The sequence below is a fragment of the Pygocentrus nattereri genome, chromosome 19, assembly GCF_015220715.1.
Source record: "Pygocentrus nattereri isolate fPygNat1 chromosome 19, fPygNat1.pri, whole genome shotgun sequence".
In the NCBI taxonomy this organism is placed as follows: Eukaryota; Metazoa; Chordata; class Actinopteri; order Characiformes; family Serrasalmidae; genus Pygocentrus; species Pygocentrus nattereri.
Genome location: NC_051229.1, coordinates 39,644,255 through 39,664,691, shown reverse-complemented (window position 1 = coordinate 39,664,691; position 20,437 = coordinate 39,644,255). Strand labels below are relative to the sequence as shown.

Below are 20,437 nucleotides of genomic sequence, written 5' to 3'. Positions count from 1 at the left end.
AACTGCTTGGATATCTTAAAGTTTTCTCAGTATTTTCTCTGTTCTGAGGTCAGCGGGTCAGAACTTTGTTGCAGCCCCACTCATGAAATGAAATAGAAAATTCAGCCCAATGAATTTGTTGTGCAAATCCAAAGCTGCAATTCTGGCACCGCAGTTCGGTTTGAGATGCTGATTAACTCGGCACAGCTGTTGAAGATTTTAGATATTTTCATGACGCTAATTGGAGATTTTTACACTTCATTACCAACATTTACAGCGTTTAGCAGACGCTCTCAGCCACAGCGACTTGCAGAAGGGCTGAAAGATATTTAGTAGTTACAGTAAAACCAGTCCTGAGCCGAGATATCACTGGAAACCAAAGGCCGTGTTGATGCCCAGAGAAAGAGGAACAGAATTAGACTCGGTGCAGTGTAATGCGTATTGATCACTACTCAATACATCAGTGCTCAGTTTAATGCTGTAGAAGAGACGAGTCGTCAGTCTCTGTTTAAAACCAAACAAACTTCAGACGCCCAACTGACAGCATTTGGGATGATAACTGGGCACATTTGATTCATCACTTTAATTCAGGAGGGAAATCTGTCCTGGTTCCTCGTCTTTGGGTGATGGACCTCTCAGGCAGCACTAGGGTTTTAGTCACAAACAAGGTTGAGCAAGGTCAGGTCAGTACGGACGAGAGAGAGAGAGAGAGAGAGAGAGAGTGAAAGAGAGAGAAAGAAAGAAAGAAGGGGGGGAGAGAGAGAGAGAGAGAGAGAGAGAGAGAGAGAGAAAGAAAGAAGGGGGGAGAGAGAGAGAAAGAAAGAAGGGGGGAGAGAGAGAGAGAGGTTAGAGAGAGAAAACGAGACGAGAGAGAGAGAGAAAACGAGAGGATAGAGAAAGAAAACGAGATGAGCGAGAGAGAAAGAGAAAGAAAGAAGAGGGGGAGAGATAAAACGAGAGGATAAAAAGAGAGGGGAGAGAGAGAAATAAGAGGGGGAGAGAAAGAAAGAAGGAGGAGAGAAAGAAAGAAGGAGGAGAGAAAGAAAGAAAGAAAGAAAGAAAGAAAGAAAGAAAGAAAGAAAGAAAGGGGGAGAGAAAACGAGAGGATAGAAAGAGGAGAGGGGAGAGAGGACAGACAGACAGACAGACAGACAGACAAAGCCCTGCAGGCAGCAGGTCAGACTGTCTCTGTCTGGTCTGGTTATTGATTTGGCTTTAAGGACTGGTCTGCAGATTTCTGTCCATCTGGCCATCAGGGTGGTGGTCCCACGGTCAGCGGGACAGTATCAGAGCATACCAGTCATAAACCCTCATGAGGTTTGTGTGAAGACATTTGAAGCTGAGGAATGTTTAGGAGGCGTGAGCCGCCCTCAGAGCAGCTTTCACACAGACGTCCACGCACCGAGCAGATCCAGTACACGCTCACACTGGACCACACTGCCCAGCAGAAACCAGCGCTTCACAACTTTCACCAAAACTGAGCAAAACCTCGCATCTCCACTCTGGTTGTTTCTCATGAAGTGTGGACTTCATGAAGAATGGACCAAAAGAAACAGATACAAAATTATTTGGACAAAAAGACTGATTCCATTGACTTACATTAAATGTACAGTGTATTTTTTTTCTTCACTGTTTTGGAGACACAAGGTTTTGTTTTCCAGCAGCAACAATATTTTTATTGTTGACTTGCACTAATTTAACATATTAGACACTAAGTAGGTGGAAAGTAGTGATTCACTGATATGCAAATTCCTGGCCAGAAGAAACTGAAATCCAGGACACACTGGGCTAAAAACAGAACAACTCGACGACAGAACGGCTGGTCACCACAACGAGTCCCCCTGTTGGCACTCAGCCTCCACCTTCCCTCTGTCCATAGTGCATCTTCTCAAACGCTGCGGCCGCAGACGGCAGTGACTCGATGGCTTTGCTGTTTTCAGCAGGACGTCGTATTGTAGTCACACTCTGTGGATGGTTCCTATAGATGAGCTAGAGATATTTACATTATAACTATACAGACTTTCTGGTGGTATTTATTAAGGTTGGGGGCAGGTGTAGGAGTAGGGTGAGGACAGGATCGGTCGGGTTTAGCGTTTAATACATTTAACTGAGAGACTGAATGTCTGCAGTGGATTGTCCAGATAAAGTGTTGGCTGCGTTTTCAAGAGGTATCTAATCTGCAGTGTCGTATCCCCTCTCGAAGCCCGTACAGAGCGCTGTGACCGGGTTTGGGGTCAGGCTGTAAGAGAATGCGTGGTGTGAAATAATAATTAAAGACCAAACATAATAACAAAAATGAGCTCACTGGACTAAAAAGTCACCTGTGATTGAAACGTAGTGTTTAAAACCTCCATGAGCACAAATAAGCAGCTTGGTCAGATTCTTACCTCAGGGACTTTGCAGGCCAGTCCAGATGTGTGAACCAGCATTCCTGACTGTTCATCGCATCCATCAGGGAAGATGAAGAGCAAAAGGCAAAACCACTCAATGTCAGCACTGCAGTTCAAATTTACTGCCACCTTAGCCGAAGAACCCATTTCAGCATCACGCCCAGATCACAGAGCTCCTCCAGCCTGAACCACACCTGCACACAGTCCTCACGGAGGATTCCTGCTCCATAAATTCACGGTATGCAGTTCCCTGCAGATGTTCTTTCAGAAATTGGTTGTGAAGAACCTGCATCGACTTCTAGAAGCAATTCTTTTTCACAGCACATAAAATGTCTTCATTTCCACGAGTCCACGGTGACCACAATGGTTTTATTCAGTTTTCGGCATAATGAGTTACATTAAACCAACTTAAACAGGAAAACTTCTCTCTTTATACTGAAACATGCAGGTGGTCAGTGTCCACAAGTACTGACGACGTCCAGGACGGGCTCACAATAGCACAGCGTACCGTGACGTCATCATAACGATATACACCGTCGTTTTGCCCAGCCCTGGTTTTCCCTCCTGTTGTGATGTCAGTTTATTTGAAGTTTATTTGAATCCTACAGTCATAAGAAGTTAAATAAATAAACAGATAAATAAAACGTATCATTTATTTTATATAAAATGTATTTTTTTCCTCTTGAAAATCTAAAGATACCAGTATTTAATTCCAGTAATGCTCAAATCTTCTGCAATGATCACAAAGTACAAGCACTCAAGTTTCCATCCCCTGCATGAAGCTCTCAGACAGACAGATGCTTTCTGCTGACAAAACCTTCTCAGGGACATTGAGAACATCTCCAAAGGTGTCCACAAACTTTTGGGCAGCGTAAGAATAAAAGACCCAAGAAACGGAAAACGGCACACAAATAAATCTCAAAAGACAGAAGAGAAAAACAACACAGAACACTTAAAAACAACCAGAAATAAGATCAGCTGGACTCTCAGAGCTCAACAGTCCAGTCCAGCTGATTTTGGAATTCACTGCATCAAAAGTCTGTCCTCTTGGATTTATATGGTTCTGTCTGCGTTCTAAGTGGTTCTGAGACGTCGTGCTTTAATCATTCCAAACAGCAGCTGTGAAAACATCTCCCATACACGGACACGATAAACACCAAAACATCAACCACGTCAAATCTGTAAACGAGTGTGTGGAACAGGTCTAATACAGATACAAGCCCTGATCCTGAGAACCCACTGCTGCTTGGAGTTATGAGGTTCCATCTGACAGAACATGAAAAAGCAACGATTGTCCAGGAACACAAACAGTTTATCCCCGTAATTCGTTTTAAAACGTAAAAGCAGTGGAACCGCGAAGCGACGTCACCAGAAAGTTAAAGTTACTGTTTCATTTTTATGGCGTTTATTTTTATCACATCATCTTTTTCTTCTATTAAAAAGCAGATTAAAGACGTAAAGATCAGTGCTGAATATTGTGTCCAGTGTGTTGGTCAGTTTTAGGCAGAAACTGTTTTCCTTTAGTCAGACAGAAACGGCTACTGTAAACCGTTGTAGCTGGTCAGTGTAGCCGGTCAGCGTAGCCGGTCAGTCTAAAGGCCGTGTGAGGTTTAGTTTTATATCAGAAATGAGACTCTAATGAGACAAAATGTCTTATTTTGGGAGGAATAAGAAAAAGAAACCATGGATGAATGTTTATGTAAATGTTATGCTAATTAAAGGCCCGTCAGTTCAAATGTTTACTGTTTAATTACCTTTAAGCCTTAATATTTATCAAATGTAAGTCAGTAAGACTATAGAGCTGTAGATGTTCCGTTTTTCATGTTTCAGAAGGTTTTATAAACTTTTCACTGAGCAGAGCAGCAACATAAAGACAGAACCTGATTGGTCCTCTGATTGGCTCACAGAACCTTATAGAACTAAGAACACTACAGAACACTTTCTCAGCCAGTGTGGTCTTCAAGTGCGGCTGGAACAGCGTCTCAGTGGCTCCTCATGAAGCTGCGAACACCACACGGCGTGAAGCTGCCTCTGTGAAAGGAGGAGCAACTGAAGAACCTACAGTGGAAAACGGTTTGGATTTGTTCATCATCAGACGCTGATGTGGGAACTGAGGGCCGATATAGATACACAATCATTTAAACTGGGGCCACTTGGATCAGCATCACAGAAAAATTAGACTGCAGCGTTATTACAATAAGTCGATTGATCACAGCAGCCCTGAACATTCTGCTCCTCCAGCACAATCAATACTTCAGACACCTGTCAGAAACATCTGCCATAATTCCAGTGGGACTGGCATACATCCCCTACTTTGCTGGCCTGTGCATACTTCCATATGTTCCTTTATAGTTTGATCTCTCACTATCATTATGAAATGTGGTAAATAGTAAAAACAAAGAAGAAAAAAAAACTACTGTATCATCTCTAAGCTGAAATAAAGATTAAAACACGTGAGCACAGCGATATTTAACACCTGCCTGAATGACCTGCTACCAAAAACATAAAGAAAAGTTGTGGACATCTCTGTTATAACAGCTCTGAAACAGCAGAGGGCGCCAAAACACCACGACAAAGCATCAAACCCACTTCGCTTCTTTACACCGGAGCATTGTAGGGAGTAACTTCTGGTCTGGCCAGAGTTTATGAAGCTACACATTCCCAGTTTTCAATAAATTAAAGCAAACATCTTTAGGAAAAAACTAATGCACGCAGTTTTCCTCAGATTTCCATCCGATGTAGTGGATCATCCAAGCCCCTTTTGGTGTGTGAAGATGCCTAAACTATGTTCCCATATAGAAAAAAATATAGACAGGATTCTGGAGATGTTCCTCCACTTTCAGATGGAGCTGATAAACTCATTTCTAAAGGAATCAGACAGTGAAGAGCATCAGACAGGATTCTGGAGATGTTCCTCCACTTTCAGATGGAGCTGATAAACTCATTTCTAAAGGAATCAGACAGTGAAGAGCATCAGACAGGACTCTGGAGATGTTCCTCCACTTTCAGATGGAGCTGATAAACTAATTTCTAAAGGAATCAGACAGTGAAGAGCATCAGACAGGATTCTGGAGATGTTCCTCCACTTTCAGACGGAGCTGATAAACTCATTTCTAAAGGAATCAGACAGTGAAGAGCATCAGACAGGATTCTGGAGATGTTCCTCCACTTTCAGATGGAGCTGATAAACTCATTTCTAAAGGAATCAGACAGTGAAGAGCATCAGACAGGATTCTGGAGATGTTCCTCCACTTTCAGATGGAGCTGAAAAGCTCATTTCTAAAGGAATCAGACAGTGAAGAGCATCAGACAGGATTCTGGAGATGTTCCTCCACTTTCAGATGGAGCTGATAAACTAATTTCTAAAGGAATCAGACAGTGAAGAGCATCAGACAGGATTCTGGAGATGTTCCTCCACTTTCAGATGGAGCTGATAAGCTCATTTCTAAAGGAATCAGACAGTGAAGAGCATCAGACAGGATTCTGGAGATGTTAATCCACTTTCAGACGGAGCTGATAAACTCATTTCTAAAGGAATCAGACAGTGAAGAGCATCAGACAGGATTCTGGAGATGTTCCTCCACTTTCAGATGGAGCTGATAAACTCATTTCTAAAGGAATCAGACAGTGAAGAGCATCAGACAGGATTCTGGAGATGTTCCTCCACTTTCAGACGGAGCTGATAAACTCATTTCTAAAGGAATCAGACAGTGAAGAGCATCAGACAGGATTCTGGAGATGTTCCTCCACTTTCAGATGGAGCTGATAAACTCATTTCTAAAGGAATCAGACAGTGAAGAGCATCAGACAGGATTCTGGAGATGTTCCTCCACTTTCAGACGGAGCTGATAAACTCATTTCTAAAGGAATCAGACAGTGAAGAGCATCAAACAGGATTCTGGAGATGTTCCTCCACTTTCAGATGGAGCTGATAAACTCATTTCTAAAGGAATCAGACAGTGAAGAGCATCAGACAGGATTCTGGAGATGTTCCTCCACTTTCAGATGGAGCTGATAAACTAATTTCTAAAGGAATCAGACAGTGAAGAGCATCAGACAGGATTCTGGAGATGTTCCTCCACTTTCAGATGGAGCTGATAAGCTCATTTCTAAAGGAATCAGACAGTGAAGAGCATCAGACAGGATTCTGGAGATGTTAATCCACTTTCAGACGGAGCTGATAAACTCATTTCTAAAGGAATCAGACAGTGAAGAGCATCAGACAGGATTCTGGAGATGTTCCTCCACTTTCAGACGGAGCTGATAAACTCATTTCTAAAGGAATCAGACAGTGAAGAGCATCAAACAGGATTCTGGAGATGTTCCTCCACTTTCAGATGGAGCTGATAAACTATATTTGGTTAATATGGTAAAGTATTCTGAAATACATTTTAGTGTTTGAATGTATTTCAGCATCGACCGCAGTAAGTTTGAAATGTATTTCTAATATATAAAAATTCATATATTTTTTTTCCAAATGGGTTGTTAGTGTGTTAGTGGAGCTGGTGCGAGTGGATCAGACACAGGAGTGCTGCTGGAGTTTTTAAACGCTGCGTCCACTCACTGTCCACTCTATTAGACACTCCTACCTTGTCAGTCCACCTTGCAGATGTAAAGTCAGAGACAACAGCTCATCTGCTGCTGCACAGTTTGTGTTGGTCATCCTCTAGTCCTTCATCAGTGGTCACAGGACGCTGCCCACAGGACGCTGCCCACAGGACGCTGCCCACAGGACGCTGCTGGCTGGATGTTTTTGGTTGGTGAACTATTCTCAGTCCAGCAGCGACACTGAGGTGTTTAAAAACTCCAGCAGCACTGCTGTGTCTGATCCACTCAGACCAGCACAACACACACTATCACACCACCACCACATCAGTGTTACTGCAGTGCTGAGAATGACCCACCACCCAAATAGTACCTGCTCTGTGAGGGTCCATGGGGGTCCTGACCACTGAAGAACAGGGTAACAGAGTATCAGAGGAACAGATGGACTACAGTCTGTAACTGTAGAACTACAGAGTGGAACTAAACGGTCAGCGGAGCTGATGAAGTGGACAGTGAGCGGAGAAACGAGGAGGTAGACTTGATGAAGTGTCTGGACACAAACATTTACAAAACACTCCAGTAAACATCAGGCATTTGTGCGTTCGACTTCTGAGGTCAATATAACGACACTTACTGAGGTGAAATTACACAGATACTGTAGCTCAGTGATGTAATGCTGATAATACGACTTCATGTGTGGCCGAGAAATCTGTCCTTTAACATGGCGACAAAGAATCCAACAGGCGGATCCATCGCCAGCCAACATATCCCGAGGTTCAGCGTGCGCCGGCGAGGATTAACACTGTAAGTACTGGGTTCTGAGTACTGAGTGTAATAGTGAACGACACAAATGTGAAAAAATCACTCGTCAGTCTGAGATGCGTCATGTACCGGTGCAGATGCCAGCGGTGAAGCATCTCCAGCTCTAAAGTATGAAGAAAAAAAAACCTCAAATCAAAGTTTCTTCATTTTAAAGAACTTTAAAAGAACTTGACAGAAGCAGCATTTCGGGACGCAGTGGTCAGGACTGGAACGGCGGTGCTGTGAAGCAAACCCACCATAAACTGTCTCATTGGGTTCAGCCTACACGGGTATGAACAGCCTTCGAAGGACACACCTACACAGACCGTGTCATTCGAAGGATGCAGCCCCTGAATTGGGACACCGCTCACCACATATCGGCAGTGAACGAGGGCATCTGAGCATCACACCTATATAAGCTTCCTGAAAAGACATGAATATGGAATGGAGTTGGGCCCTTTCGCGACCATTCTGCTAGATCACAGGTTCACCCATCAGACTGTGTGATTCCTCACTCCTGCTCGTTCAGGCGAACTGGTATCCAGTATCTAACAGAATCTATTCACTAAAACATTGTCCTCTGCTGAAATAACAGGTCAGTCGTGGTCATCCGGCTCACTGTGAGTAACTTCACCACCATCTTTTTACCATTACCCTCTCAAACCACAGCGCGGGAATCTTTGGTGTTTTGCTCTGAAGCTGTGGCTGTCGGACTGAAGGCTCCACTGTGATATTAGATAAGATGTATATTATGTACTTTAATTGCGAGATCATCCTTCACTTCTATAATCTAAGACTAGCTCCATTCGTTTGCACTGAAGTCCCTGTACTTGCTGAATAGTAAGCATTAGAATGTACTAAGCCTGGAAGGTTAAAGGGTTCATTTGTGGGATTTCTCTTACCCTGTGCTTCATCTGCTCCTGCCTGGGTGGCCTGGTTACCTGGCTGGTCCTGCACACAACACAGCAAATTAGTGCTGCGCTGCAAGATACTGTGGCAGTTACTGCGAGTCCACCAATAATCCCCTGGGAGTGCAGACCCCTCGCCTGAGCTGCTGTTGGTTGGTCCATTTCCCAATTACAGCATAGTTGACGAGCAGCAAGACAGACATTTCTCAGACTGACTCGCGGCACAGGCGACATCCTATGACGGAGCCATGTTTAAAGTCACCGAGCTCTTCAGTGCAACTTATTCTATTGCCAATGTTTGAAGTCACAGCCCTGCAGCCTCCAGAGACAGTGTTATCCACCTGTTAGCAATGGCTGTGGCTGAAACACCTGGACTCCATCATTAGGAGGGGTGTCCAAAACTTTTGGCCATAAAGTGCAGCTTGCCCTGTTGAAAAAAGGCCCTAGGAAATGCTCCTTTAGGTAAACGTAGTTTCATTAGAACATTTTGTAAGAGCTCGTCCTCCAGCTCTTCATTAGGGGTCAGAATGCTGGATATTCTTGGTTGTTTGACTATTCTTAGTCCAGCAGTGACACTGAGGTGTTTAAAAGTCCAGTAACAATGCTGTGTGTGGTCTGTGCAGCACACACACCTAACATGCCGACGTCCTTCTGTGTCACTTGCTCAGTGGGGGTCGTGTGGAGGTCCTGCTCATTAATGAAGGAGGTAAACGAGAGCTTAATGGGCTGCGGTCTGTAATTACAGAACCTACTGTTACACCTACTGTACTGTGCAAAAGTCTCGCCCCCTCATTCATTTATTTTCAGTGAATGTCACATCACCGTCCACTAGCTGTCCAGCCGTGGCTTTGTAATAAGCGAGGGAATGGCATCGAATGGAGCCACACAGTACTCCTCCAGCCAATCAGCAACAGGGGCCTTCCTGCTCAGAAGAGTACCTGCTGCACCATTTAAGGTGAAACTGGAAAGTTCGGACAAGAAGCTAAACAAGACTTTAGCCTGGTAGAGAGTTAAAGGCATGAGAAGGGATGAGGGGCGACTCTGTTCCTGGACAGCATTAACTTATTTCCGCTGCTTCACAGAACGAGGTTGTGCTGGTTTTGCCGTTAGCTAATGTTTGTGATAGTAGCTGGACAACTTTGTAGCAGCACCTGTAGTGACGGTCTGCCAACCCGCAGTGCAGCTGCGCTACTCGCTGTGTGGTTGTTTGGTGTCACAGTGTTCGTCTCACAACATTGGCAAATTACACTGAACCCTCAGCAACTAGATAAAGAACCATTGTTATATTTGTCCACACTTTCATTAAAGCTTCTTTTCAGTCTTTCAAACAAATCTGCAGGAATGATTTTCACAGCTCCAAAGTTCAGTCTTAGAAGCTGGTTGATGATTTTCTGAAGTAATCAAACCCATTCAGTGGTGTTGAGGTCTGGACTCTGAGGTGGTCAGTCTGTTGTTGTGAGAATATCAGCAGCTTGATTGTTTGATTTCCAAATTCTTTTGTCCATCGTCTTTCCTCTCTTACATCGTTTAGGCCTACAGTGTCTTCCCACAGGGATGGACAGACCCCTGGATTATAATCCAGAAATATCCTGGACTGTTTCAGATCTGAAGCAGGAATGGAGCTGGATTTCCTCACATCTCTCAAAGGTAAATGTCCTGTTTTTCTGATGGTGTCAGTTTGGTGCTCCACCAGGTCCTGGACAGTCAGAAGTCTCATTATTTTCTGTAATTTTCATCGTTTTTTTCTTTCGCCTTCTTTTTATTCGGCTCCCAGTGCAGTTTAATCAAAATGCCACTGGTGTGTTTTAAAGCCTTGAATGGTCAGAATATGAATAAGAAATGAATAACGATCTCCCAAGTGACATTAGATGCGCCCTGTCTGGGACTGCTTTTATAACCAAGCTTAAAAATATCTATTAATATATATTATAATATCTATCTAAAAGTATTGATTAGCATTCAGCTGCTGTTAAAACACCAGAGGTGTGAATCTCTTTTTGTGTTTTATTATAAAACGTATTTAAATTGTACTTCCACTTTCTTCTTCCTTATCTAATATCTAATCTCCTCTCCTGAACGTGAACTGCGTGCATTTGGAATGAAATAACTGACGGGTGGAGTTTGCACAGTGCTGGTAAGTGGAGCCGGTAAAATGGACGTGGAGGCTGTATGTAAGCAAGTGGCCGGTGAGTCTCTGCTTTACTCTATATTCTCTGCTCTTCTCCATGTTGACAGGAGACTCTGCTTGTCTGACCTTTTGAAAGAGCTCAATACACAGAAACGGTTATTTCACAATAACAGTGTGACACTTCATGACTTCCCTCTGTGTGATGGACAGCTGGTGGGTTCAGTATTGAACCTCTGCTCCAGTGTTTCACCTCCACAGGCAGAGAATGAATTGGAAATCAGGAGGAAGGGGAGCCATTCGAGTTCCTTCATGGCTGCTAACATTATACGGAGCCCTCCATTATCAGTTCACCGCGCACGTGTGATTTAAATGTGTAACATCATTAATCAGTGGGCCAACCATTCATATATAAACCAATTCAACCAATTCAACCCCAGTCCAACACCAGCCACTGATACAAAGAGCTGTCTATTATAATTAATCTTCAACTGGCTAACTAATCAAACTCCTCTGCCTTCTTCAGTTCCTCTCCGTTACATGGATTACACGGGAATGGCCGGTAGGTCCCACACGGGGGCCCAAAGTATCCAGACACCCCATCAAATTAGTTTATGCACCACTTGTTCCCATTTCTGACAAATATGTCCAATTATGTAACCACGGCTTGTCTTACGTCCATCAAGCACTGCAAATTGAATGGGACACTGTGGAGCAGCTGCACATGAGCCAAAAACATCAAACCCAATGCCAAACATTGGACAGAGGGCATACACCCCCCACCCCCCCCCCCCCCCACACACACACACACACTCAGCACTGGGCAGTGGAACATTCTCTGTGTTCTCTGGACTGACTCCATTTACTAATGCTAAGCTGAACGCAATCAAAACCTCACAGCAATGTTCCAACATCTACTGTAAGGCCTTCTCGGAAGAGTAGAGGCTGTTACTGCAGCAAAAGAAGGAATAAACTCCCATGAATGGACACGCAGTGGATGAGCTTTGAAACGAAACGACAGCCGCTGCGTCACCCTCTACACTTCCTGTAATGCACCTCAACCATGTGTCTTATGATTATTATAGAGCGTTATAAACATCTGAAACTTCAGCAAACAAACTGTCAACATGTCTGTTTTTTCACAGTAGAGGCTCAGAAGCTGACCCGTGTCTCGGCCTTCTGCTCCCCGCCACTGGGCACGCTCGGGGCATCGCGGCAGACCATGCGACGGCGGAAGTGTCCGCTGAGGGAGATGTAGATGAAGGGGTTGATGCTGCTGGAGGCGTAACTCAGACACACGCTCAGGTAGTAGCAGGTGTGGTAGGCCAGCGAGGGCCGCAGCACCTGCAGGTTGACCAACTGCAGGACGTTATACGGTGCCACGCTGACCAAAAACACGGCCACCAGCACCAGAACCATCTTGGTGAGTCGGACCACGCGCTGACGTGGCACGCTGGTGCTGTACCTGGAAAAAAGAGAACAGGTGCAATCAGGAGATTCACACATGCTGAGCTATACGAGACGAATGCGCTTCAAATGACCACAACCAAAATAAACATCTATCAAATTACTGTAACATGATGATACAACCTCACAGGCGACCACGACCACTGACCAAAGCTCAGCGTCAAAAAATGAAGCTCTGATTAAATTAACATCCACAATGAAGTTGCAATAAAATTATTCATAATTTATACCACAATTCTAATACTAGAACAAAGCTATGATAGATAAGCTATAACAGATTAACCTTAATGTTTAAAATAAAATGACATCAAAATCCACATTGTCATCATAAAATTAAAATCCAGAATAAAACTATAAAACATTAATAATCAGAATGAATAGTTCTAATACAAATAATACCCATAATGAAGTTATACTCAGTTATACCCATAACAAATATCATCAGAACATTAATATTCATAAATAAATAAAAACACCTTAGTGAAGTTATAATAACAAACATTGAGAAAGTTTTCAAAAACACATTAATATTCAGTATAAAATATAATAAGATGAATATGTAGGAATGATTTTGTGGTACAATTTGTATCCAGAATGAAGTTACAATGAAATGTATATCCAGGATTAAAGCTTGTGAAATGCAATAACTGCAATATTTCTACAGATAAAATAACAAAACATTAGTGCACATGACGAGTGATTTCTAACTTTTGACCTGTACAGTACACTACTATTAAAAAACACTTCTAAATTAAATATTTTTATTTATTTATAATTATTAGGAGCTTTTTAGTTCCCTCTGAAGAACACCGAGTATAAAAGCCCAGTTCTATTAAAACACATTCATTAATCTGATTGCAGGCCAGGAAATATTCTAACATATTGAAGAAAAAAGAAAAAAAACATATTTTTAATGAAATATAATTATTTCACTTAATGTGAATGTCCGATTTTTATACACTTGTATTTCTTGCTAAACATCCATATGTATGACCAACTCCCACCTCTAGCAAAACCCCATGAGGAGCTCATTAAGAATCCATTTTAAACGAGTGGATTCAAGGTCCAGTTTGTCCTCAGGGGCTCCCTGTGTAACAGTGACTGGTGGGACTGGGTGGAGGGACAGTAACACACTGGCATTAAATATAATGAAGGTACTGCCCCTGCAGGGAGGATAATGCACCTCAAATGATGCTGAAAATACTGGAGAAAGGCACCTACAGTGAAGGCGACACACTTGAACTGTAGGAAACACATTTACAGTGAAAGTAACAAACCTTCAGTGAAGCAAATGCAACTGCATCAGCACCGTAAGAGACCTGCAGTTATGGTGCGGCACCTGCAGTCGGAGTAACACACCTGCAGTCGGAGTAACACACCTGCAGTCGGAGTAACACACCTGCAGTCGGAGTAACACACCTGCAGTCGGTGTAACACACCTGCAGTGGAGGTGTTGCACTTGCCATGGCAGTAACATTCTTGCAGCCCACTTGTTTTATCAGTTGGTCTCAGTCTTCAACAACTGACCATTTGCACTTCTGCTTTGTTGGAAGGAAAACCCACAGTGACATCTGCCCTCTGCGATGAGACTGGACACACTGATCTATGCACTAACTGATCTACTAACACACCTGCAGTGGAGGTAACACACCTGCAGTGCCTCACTAACCCCAGGACACTTTGCAATAGAAACAAAATACACAATCAGCAAAACCAACCCAATTCACACACAGTTCCCAGGAGGAGAGAAACTCCATAGACCACAGAACAGAGTCACTGATCTGGCCCAGACTGAGAGCTGAGCTGAGGGAGAACATCTCTCAGGCTGGGAGGCATCACAGCCACATTATATGACAGTATTCAGAACACAGTTCTGTGCAGAGCAAATCCACCGTTATTAAAAACAAAAAATCTCTCTCTCTTTTTCATATCCCTTTGAAGACAGACCTGCTTCTTCTTCTTCTTTCGGCTGCTCCCTTTAGGGGTCGCCACAGCGGATCATCTGCCTCCATCTTGCCCTATCCACTGCCTCCTCTACTTTCACACCAACCATCTCCATGTCCACCTTCACTACATCCATAAACCTTCTCTGAGGTCTACCTCTTCTCCTTCTACCCGGCAGCTCCATCTCCAACATTCTTTGCCCAATATATCCACTATTCCTCCTCAACACATGTCCAAACCATCTCAACCTGGCCTCTCTGGCTTTATCTCCACACTGCTCCACCTTCACCGTCCCTCTGATCTGCTCATTTCTAATCTTGTCCATCCTTGTCACTCCCAACGAAAATCTCAGCATCTTCATCTCCGCCGCCTCCAGCTCAGCCTCCTGTCTTTTAGACAGAGCCACAGTCTCCAAACCGTCCATCATAGCAGGACGCACTGCTGTCTTGTAGACCTTCCCTTTCACTCTTGCTGCTATCCTTCTGTCACACATCAGCCCTGACACCCGTCTCCACCCACTCCACCCTGCCTGCACCTTCTTCTTCACCTCTTTTCTACATGCATCTGTGGTGCTCTTTCTGGGCATGAAACCAAACTGCTGCTCACTGATCTGAACCTCTCGCCTTAGCCTTGCTTCAACAACTCTTTCCCACACCTTCATGGTGTGGCTCCCCAAAGTCTTACTACACACTTCTGTGACCTAAGAATAGCTCCATTAGTTTGTACTGAAGTCCCTGTAGTTAATGAAAGTCTTAGTATGTAACGTGAGATTTGAAGGGGTTAATAAGTTGATCTTAGTCTTCAACAACTGATCATATGTGCTTCTGCTCTGTTGGAGACTTAAATGCAATAAACAGAGCTGATTTAAATAACCTGAGCATTCTGGGCTTTCATCATGGTTCTCATGCGCTCATGTTGATCTGCGTTATTCATTTCCATTAAATACAAAAATTATTAGAAATTCACAACCCAGAATTCTTACAGACAAAAAATAAACAAACGATGATGCAGAACAGCTGTTTTATATGTGCTCTTTAAGATGTAAATGTATTCTGAATGTGATATGTATGATAATGGAATTCATTACTGAATGTAGGATATTTATATAATAAGGATATTTACTACTTTTTAAAAGTACTTTTCCCAACGCTGGACGCAGTGTTTGCCAAACTGCCGGCCTGGTGGGCCTCATAGCCCGGAAAGAGTCCTTATCTGCTGGGGAAGATCCCAGTCAGCCTGGTGGGCCTCGTATCTGTGATGGAAGCCTCTGAGCCACATGGGGAAAGTCACCCTCAGCCCATACGGCGTCAAATTCCTCAGCCAGCATGGAAACAACACAACACACACACCTGGAGTGAAGGTCACGCACCTGCGAGCCTGCTTGTTCTTGCGATACATTCTCCAAGTGTAACAGAGGATGAGGATGTAGCAGGTGAGGATGAGGGGTAAAGGGAGGAAGAAGGACGTCACGGTCTGGTAGAGTGTGTACCTGCACACATTGTTTTCAGTTCAGTAAAGTTAGAGACGGTGACCATCTGTCAAAGCATGATTTCATCAGTGGCCAGTTTCTGGTCACACAGCATAACTACAACTACAGAATGATGCATGAGGTCATGCGTGTATATCGACTATTTAACTGCTGTGAGAACAAAACTTTATATCTCCAAAAGCAGAAGTTCACAGTAGAAGGAATAAAACATACTTTAGTTTTAATGCAGGTCAATGTAATCAGTCACTTCGGTCTGTTTCTTTGGTTTATTCATCATGAAATTAACACACACTAAATCTGCACCCTTCGCTTCCCCTTCTCAGCTCTGCACTGGAGGATCAACTGAAGTTCTTACCACAGCACCTCTCTGGGGGACACCAGGTTGAGGGAGCAGCTCTCCAGCCCGTCTCTGAAGCGGATCACTTTGGAGTGCAGCCAGGCCGGCAGCACCATGATGACGGACGTCACCCACACTAACAGATTGATGCGGATCGTCCTGGACCTCGTCCGCAGGCTCATCAGACGGAAAGGATGGACCAGAGCCAGATACCTACAGTGGAGCCATGGAACAGTTCAGTAAAAATCTAATTCACACAGATTTCCCTCTACAGATGTTCAGAGTCTGAATTTTGCTCTGAGTCTACGAGGCTAGTTTAGCTTAGCAAGTAATGGAGGTTTAATAGCTTTAATAGCTGCTCGTTATGGAACAGACTGTATCTGGACACCCATCCTAATGTGAATTTAGGGAAAACACGAAACTTGAGGGCATATTGAGAAACACATGATCTACTGTGTTGTTTATCACTGTTGTTGGAAGAAAACCTCGTATCTCCATTTCTGTCATTTTTCAGTTTTTCAGCGCCTGTTTTTCACTTTTCCAGCGCCTGTTTTTCACTTTTCCAGCGGCTGTTTTTCACTTTTCCAGCGCCTGTTTTTCACTTTTCCAGCGCCTGTTTTTCATTTTTCCAGCGCCTGTTGTCCTTCACCTTGTGGGTAAATTTCAAGATGAATGCACCAAAACAAACAGCTCAAAATGACTTGGGAAGAAGTCTGGGTCCAATGACGTACATTAAAAGTACAGTATGTTTTTCCTTCAGACAACAGCGACATGCAAATGATCCACTGTGGAAGACCCGGTTTTACCCGGTTCCATTTCTAGTGAAAAAAAGTCCATCGATGCTGCAAATATGTAGCTGATTCCAGTGCTGCCTGTCGTTCTGATGCACACTTGTGAACCTTTTCTGAGTGAGAAGAGCGAAAGAATCAATCAAAGTGCTGATCACATCAACCAACATTGCAGGACTCATTTCACTGCATTAGTGGACGAGAAAATGGTTTACCGGGCGATTGAGAAGGAGACCCTCAGATTAGATTTAGTAAGGTTGGTGGTCTTCATTTTTCACAAGTTCCACAAGTGAAACACGACAACAAACGAATGGGTTTCTCAAAACAAATGCTGCTCTAAATGGCGTTAACACTCCTCAAACAGCTCCTACTTCATCCACAGACCTGTCAATCACTTTAGTTCCTAAATAAACACTGTTCTGTGACAGAAAATGATGTGATAAAGCTACGACTCTAAAGTCTGAAGCAGCAGCTCCTCTCAGATGACCCTCTGGTACCGGGGCAGCTTAAGTCCAGTGGCATTTAAAGGCCAAAGCTGAGAGTGTGGATGTACAGATGATGGTTTATTAGAGGCTGAAGAAGAACTGTCCTCGGCGCACTGCTCACCTGAAACAGCCCTAATCATCTCAAGCATAACAACTTAGAGGTAACGAGGTAACAACTTAACGGTAACAGCTACTTAAACAGTGATTTTCAAAGAATGAACAAACACAGAGCAGATCAAAAGAGTCAAATATGTAGTTAATGAACATAAAAACGGCAACAGCCACTGAAACCACACTACACAGATGATAAACGTACCGCATGTGTGTATAAAACACATTATAAAATGACTTTATACAGCAAGAACGATCTTCTTCTTCTTCTTCTTCTTCTTCTTTCGGCTGCTCCCTTTAGGGGTCGCCACAGCGGATCATCTGCCTCCATCTTGCCCTGTCCACTGCCTCCTCTACTTTCACACCAACCATCTCCATGTCCACCTTCACTACATCCATAAACCTTCTCTGAGGTCTACCTCTTCTCCTTCTACCCGGCAGCTCCATCTCCAACATTCTTTGACCAATACAGCAAGAACGATACAGAGAATAAAAAATATGAGCACCGTGTAACCAGTGGAGCATCTGAAGGTGTTAAGTAATTATGTTGCAGGCAACTCACAACATGCAACCAGGTGCATGAAGGTTTCACCGTGTAAAGCCAGCTTTATCCTCAAAGTGCTCAAACACATTGACACATTAATAAGACCAATGCATTGTGGGGTGTGGGATGTGCAGAAATGATGCAGGTGGCCTCATTTTCCTGTGATTGTGCTGAATTTCTCCCCGGAAACAGGAAATCCCACGAGACGCTCTCGTCTAAAAGGTCAGCAGACGTGAACTGGAGCAGACCGATCGAGAACTGCCACACAAATAAATAAATAAATAAATAAACTTTTTTTTTTGTTGACAGCTGAGACCACGGAGAAAATGGCAGAACTGCTTTAGTCTGAATGCGTCCCGGAGAATCTCCACCGATAGGATTTAGCACTTGCCTGGATACAATCAGTCCTGAGGCCAAAAACTCTAATCAGGTCCTCCAGTCTGTCTGGAAAAGAACCGCCGTCGGCCTCGAGATGCTCGGCAAACTGAGATTTCACTGCCACAGGTGTTTCTCATAAACCGATAAAGTCTCTCGCTTTAATAGGGGGGGCGGGGGTCATCACCTGCGTCAGCAACAGGTGGAACTGAAGGAATCTGAATTCACTGAATTAGTCAATCACCGAGCGCGTGGATATTTGTGTGCAGTGTTCTCCGTGTTCTCCGTGTTCTCCGTGTTCTCCACGTCTCCAAGTCTGCTGGGAAATTAGAGACTGGCTCAGGCTCCTCATCAGGCTCATTGAGAGAAAGCCAAGAGTGGGCAAAGCTGCATCAAAGCTAAGGTGTGTTTGTGGGGAGGGGTTGTACGGGTGTGGTGGGGGGGGGGGGGGGTTGTGTACCTTGAAGAATATTCAAAACCAATTCCAAAAAAATGAGGACAAGATTAGTAAATTCTGTTGGATCTGTATTAAAAACTGAAAATGATGTAAAAACTCAACATTTTGTGTTTTACTTTATGAACTTGTTTTTTTTTATGTCCTTTCTGTTCTTTGTTTTTGTGAACATGAGCGCTTTCGCAACACGTCCCCCAGCGTTACTCCACACTTCCTTTTGACAGAGCTGAAGAAACATTTGGGGATTTTGAGTCTGGAAAGTCGATTTGATGCTGAAGTTATTCGAAAATGTAAAGAGACACATTAAAGTCGTCTCGTGTCACAGCTAACAGGCTAACGCACCGATAAAAGACTTAAAGCTCAGGTCTTCACAGAAGGAGTTACCGTAACGCTGTATAATAGTAGAATATGTGGCAACATTTTCTATGAATTTGTAAACATTGATAAGCACATTTATAACATGTTATAGTGCATTCATATGGCATTATAAACATGGTTATAAATATTTATAAAAATGCACTACACTGTATTACACTTTATAGCTATGTTTATTATGCATGATGAATTGTTAATATAATGCATTATAAGTAATGTTAATAACATGTTATACTATGAGAAGTCAGTCCCAGCTTGGAGAGCATAAAGTAAAACTTAATGCAAAGTTTATTTACTGAGATTTACAGTGTTTTACTTGAGCGTGAGGTCACTGTGGAGTGAAGGTCTGGAGAGGGAACATATAATATGTTATGAATGTGTTTATAGATGCTTACAAACATGACATTCATAGAAAGTGTTAGCGAATATGCTAATCTCATGTCTGTTCCAGCTTAAACTGCCTGTATTTAAACCAGAGCAAATACATTCAATCAAATACCGAGACGAGATAATCCCGCTAGCTTAAAGCGTCACAAGCAGAAATGAGCATCTTAAGAGAATTAACGCACCACATAAAACAGAAATGGAACTGTTTGTAAAGCTACTCCTTTCATGCTTCCATGGTGGTAGATCTCCGTGTAAACATGGTTAAAAAGCTGAGCTGAAATGACACTTTTACCGTAAGCGTAGACTATAAACATAGTCCTCTATTTATTTATGTGGACCAATTTACCAAATTAGTTTAGACTAATTTTTTATTATATAGCTCTATATATAATATATATTATATTACAAAAAAGCTGTTTCCATAACTTAGATATTTACAGTGATTGTGTCCTGATCTATTTAAACCTAAGGAATTCACTGAGATAGTAAAAAGCTAATTACACACAAAAATCATTGTTTATAGGGTTTTTCTATTGGCTGTCCAAGACCAACCCCAAAAAACGCACTTAATAATATAATAACAGTATTAATATAATTAATAATTAATAACACAATTACGCCGTTTTTAAGATCGGTCGTTTCCTTTTAAAGTCAGGTTGAAATATTCCGACTCATCATGAGTTTATTTTTTACATTAAAAAGCTATTTTAAAAAGTGCTATCCCACGTTTTCAGGTCACTACTGAAAGAGGCTCAGTCTGTAGGCGGAGCCTTATTGTCGCCCCGCCCCAGCACTCTAGAGCAGGAAGTGGGGCTGCATCCCTGTCCCTCATGGCCACATGGTGAGCAGTTAGATCCCAGTGCTTTGAAGTAAATGTGTCCCAAAGTCTGAAAGTCAGTGAGGAACCTTGAGCTGTCACTACTAAAACAATCA

The 20,437-nt window shown here is 43.1% G+C and overlaps 1 protein-coding gene across 1 annotated transcript in view; it reads right to left on the bottom strand.

Annotated features, from left to right (window-relative positions):
• Positions 1-2,741: 2,741 nt before the first annotated feature.
• The window catches only part of mchr2 (melanin concentrating hormone receptor 2), a 28,847-nt gene continuing 11,151 nt past the window's right edge, over positions 2,742-20,437 (bottom strand). The window contains exons 3-6 of the mRNA XM_017725294.2: positions 16,004-16,198; positions 15,529-15,648; positions 11,913-12,213; positions 2,742-2,971 (exon numbers count right to left, since the gene is read on the bottom strand). Coding sequence (XP_017580783.1) covers positions 2,945-2,971; positions 11,913-12,213; positions 15,529-15,648; positions 16,004-16,198 — 643 coding nt within the window. The 3' untranslated portion in view covers positions 2,742-2,944. The remainder of the gene's footprint in view (positions 2,972-11,912; positions 12,214-15,528; positions 15,649-16,003; positions 16,199-20,437) is intronic.